At 25.6% G+C, this 3,698-nt stretch overlaps 1 protein-coding gene across 2 annotated transcripts; it reads left to right on the top strand.

The window, feature by feature from the left end:
* Window positions 1-255: 255 nt before the first annotated feature.
* On the top strand, window positions 256-2,102 carry LOC124926331. Of its 2 annotated transcripts, XM_047466533.1 has the most exons (3): window positions 256-563; window positions 1,497-1,520; window positions 1,595-2,102. In XM_047466533.1, exons 1-3 carry the CDS (start codon window positions 368-370, stop codon window positions 1,894-1,896), a joined length of 522 nt encoding a protein of 173 aa, XP_047322489.1. In that variant the 5' UTR covers window positions 256-367; the 3' UTR covers window positions 1,897-2,102. The 2 variants fall into 2 exon arrangements, with proteins under 2 accessions (XP_047322489.1, XP_047322490.1); XM_047466534.1 differs by lacking the exon at window positions 1,497-1,520.
* The last annotated feature ends 1,596 nt before the right edge of the window (window positions 2,103-3,698 follow it).

Here is a 3,698-nt window from a genome sequence, read left to right on the forward strand (position 1 = left end):
TATCCAAATTAAGAATTTCAATTTGAATGTGAATTTTAATTTTATGTAAAAAAAATATATATTATTCACAAAATTAAATAAATAAATATATGACCAAAATTAATTTAAAAAACAATTAATTCATATATAACATTTAATTTATGATAAAAGAATAAAATGTTATTTATTTCTATTTTAAAAATATATATTTTTCATTTAAATATTAAAAATTTATCATTATTTGTTCCAATTGTTCTTAAATGTATATGAAAGAACTTTTAAAAGGAGTCCGAAATCCGATTGACGTTTTCACACTAGCAACTGGTTAGATCCTAAATGATCTTCTTCTAGATCTCACTTTGATCACTTCAATGCGCCGGAAAGAGAGATGACAAGGCGATCTGGTGCTTGCTTGAGGTGCTGTTTGGTGGTTTTCGCAGTGGTATCAGCCCTTTGCGTATCTGGTCCGGCTCTGTATTGGAAATTCAACAAGACTATGAAACTCGGTGCCGCCGCTTCCCCTTCATGCAGCCCCTGCATCTGCGATTGCCCCCCTCCTCTTTCTCTTCTCAAGATCGCTCCTGGTTCGTACGTACCTCGATACATATTTCGTTTTTCTTATGCTGATGTTTTACTTCATGCTAAAGAGTGTGAAATTGAAGTTTTTTCTTTCGTTTAGTTTTAATTTTCGATACTATGAACATATCTGGCTGTTTTGTTTCTTGATTCTACGTGTCTTTGCTTATGATTGGGTGAAAATGAAACGATCCATAATTATATGAAGTTGTTCATCTTTGAATATGCAGAGTTGATGAAAGAGATGACAATTCCTTGTTTAATCACAAATCAAACTTATCCCTGTTTGAAAGTAACTATTGGAACTACTTGATATTCGATTTACAAGAGGAAATTACTTCACTTTTGGAAACTGTTTATAATGATATAAGTGTAGCTAGGTTCACTAGTATGCGAAAGCTTTAGTTTGAATTTAGAAAACTGATAGTATAGATAGATAGATGATGTTGATAAATATATGAAAGGTTTTTCAAAGTGAAGTGGAATTGAGATATGCTTCAAGAACAAATGGGGCCTATATCAACACCAAGAGTAATTCTTGTATCATCTCAGTCGTGGACTTGATAGAGTTTTACTCTTGCTTTATGTCGAAATAAGGAGCATCTCTGTGCAGCCAATTGTCTATTAGTGTTTCTATTTGCTCTTATTAGTCACTTGTTTACGAATTGTGAACCATAATTCTCTGGGATGGTTCACTTATGGATTCATATTTCACATATATTGCTCTTTGTTGATCCGATAAACCTGTTTTTGTTCAAGGAAGGGCTTGGATTTCCTTGACATTAGGTGTGGGCTAGATAATGCCATTGTTTTCGTTTCAAACCATGCTATTATTAATGATCATCGATTCCTTTTAAAGGAGGGTGTTTACTTTTCCCTTTTCAGGGTTACTTGTGTTCATTCATACAAACTAAGTACAATATTTGTTTAATTTCTTGCAGGATTGGCAAATCTGTCTGTTGCAGGTAAGACTTTTTCTTAATCAAACACTGCATATTGACCCTTATTTTGTTGAATCTTCTTTGACATTGTGGTATAGATTGTGGAGGGGAGGATCTTGAAGCAAAGGAGGAGATGGGGAAGAAATTCGTAGATCTGTTAACGGATGAATTGAAGCTGCAAGAAGTGGTTGGGGAAGAACATGCTCACCACATGAACATCACATTGGTTGAAGCAAGAAGAGTGGCTTCTCAGTACCAGAAGGAGGCAGAGAAGTGTAATGTTGCCACAGAAACGTGCGAGCAGGCCAGAGAGCGGTCTGAGGCTTCGTTGATTAAGGAAAAGAAGATTACTTCCTTGTGGGAACGAAGAGCCAGACAACTCGGTTGGGAAGGAGAATAATGATAAACCACCATTTTTTTGGCTAAAACAAACAGTTTCGGATCTTTTCTTTTGTTGTAATTCCTCCTGTAGAGTGTAGAGGCCTAAAATTGGCTTTATTATTATACCCAGTGGATTGTTACTCCAATTTAGCTAATTGAAATCCACACTATAAACAAAGACTCTTTTATTTAATTTAGGATAAAAGATTTAAATATAATGTTCTTTGTAAGGGAATTTGTTAAACAAAACAGGCAACATGTTTAACACTCTTTAGAGCTTGTTTGATTTTGGTTTGTTTTATGATTTAAAAAATAAAACTTAGTTTGATAAATTTGAGTTATTTATAAGATTAATTATTAAAATATTTTTGTATTTAAATTTAATAAAAAAAAAATAGAATAATTAATAAATTAATTGATTTAAATAATTAAAATAAAAGTTATGACTTGAGATATTGTAAACATTATTACTGTTATAATTAAAATGTCCATAATGTTGGCTATTTTTTCCCTTTTTTTTTAATGACGATGCATTTTTTTCACAAAATGTCCCAAGTGCAAGTGCGTGAGTTAGAGTTTGTTTATTCAATTGTGTGATTTCTCTAACAATTTTTCTTTAATTTATCATCCAATGTATCAATTTTTTGAAGCTCAAGTCATCAATTATGTTCTCATCTCATTGTGTACAAACAATTAATTTAAAGTATCTAAACCTTTGTAAGAAATTTTATCATTAAATGTTTTAATGACTTGGACTAATTTGACATAAAATTTGAATATTTAGATTGGACAGGAACAGGACTCCATAGTCATATAGATTACATAATAGAAAATAATTTTTTTTTTGGTTTATCTTGAGAGCTAGTTTAATATTGTGTTTTTGTTGGTTTTAAATATATTTTTTTATCATTTTTTTTTTTATCTCATTAACATTATTTTAAGGATAAATTACCAAAAAGGTCACCAAACCCTTCTGTTAATTTTTTTTAGTTATATTTAACCATTCTAACTAAATATTATATATATATATATATATATTTTAATATATTTAATCATTAATTATTATATATATATATATAATTATTAAATCTCTTATATATATAATATATATTATATATTTTATTTTTATCATTAACTTTTATATTTGTACATATAATTATTTTTATCATTAACTTTTATATTTGTACATATAATTATTTTTATCATTAATTTTTATATTTATACATATAATTATTAAATATCTTTAAATATATATATATAATATCTTTAATCATTAATTATTATATATATATATATATATAATTATTAAATCTCTTATATATATAATATATATATATATATATTACTTTTATCATTAACTTTTATATTTATATATATAATTATTAAATATCTTTTAGATATATATAAAATATTTATATAATATATATTATTTATTTTTTGTATATTTATATTTATATATATATATATATATATATTATAAATTATTTTTAAACTTTGTTTTATAGATATAGATAAAAATAAATAATATATACATTTTATTTATAAAAATAAATAATATATATATTTTATTTATATAGAAAATATTTAATAATTATATAAATATAAAAATTAATGATAAAAGATGTATATATATATTAATATTATATATATATATTATATATATAAGTGATTTAATAATTATATGTATAAATATAAAAAATAATATTTAAAGAGAATATATAAAAAATTATTTTAAGTTTTATGTTTAACAAAAACAAAATAAAAATATAGCAATAGATAATTTTTCTACAAGTTTAAGGAATAATTTATTTTAAAAAATAA

Source organism: Impatiens glandulifera, chromosome 2 (genome assembly GCF_907164915.1).
Source record: "Impatiens glandulifera chromosome 2, dImpGla2.1, whole genome shotgun sequence".
Taxonomy (NCBI): domain Eukaryota; kingdom Viridiplantae; phylum Streptophyta; class Magnoliopsida; order Ericales; family Balsaminaceae; genus Impatiens; species Impatiens glandulifera.

Excerpts from the sequence above, each read along its gene's own strand:
- LOC124926331 (XM_047466533.1), top strand. The coding sequence starts at position 368 with ATGACAAGGCGATCTGGTGCTTGCTTGAGGTGCTGTTTGGTGGTTTTC. Across the intron at positions 564-1,496 it reads TCTTCTCAAGATCGCTCCTG|GATTGGCAAATCTGTCTGTT; the intron begins GTTCGTACGTAC and ends AATTTCTTGCAG. Across the intron at positions 1,521-1,594 it reads GGCAAATCTGTCTGTTGCAG|ATTGTGGAGGGGAGGATCTT; the intron begins GTAAGACTTTTT and ends ATTGTGGTATAG.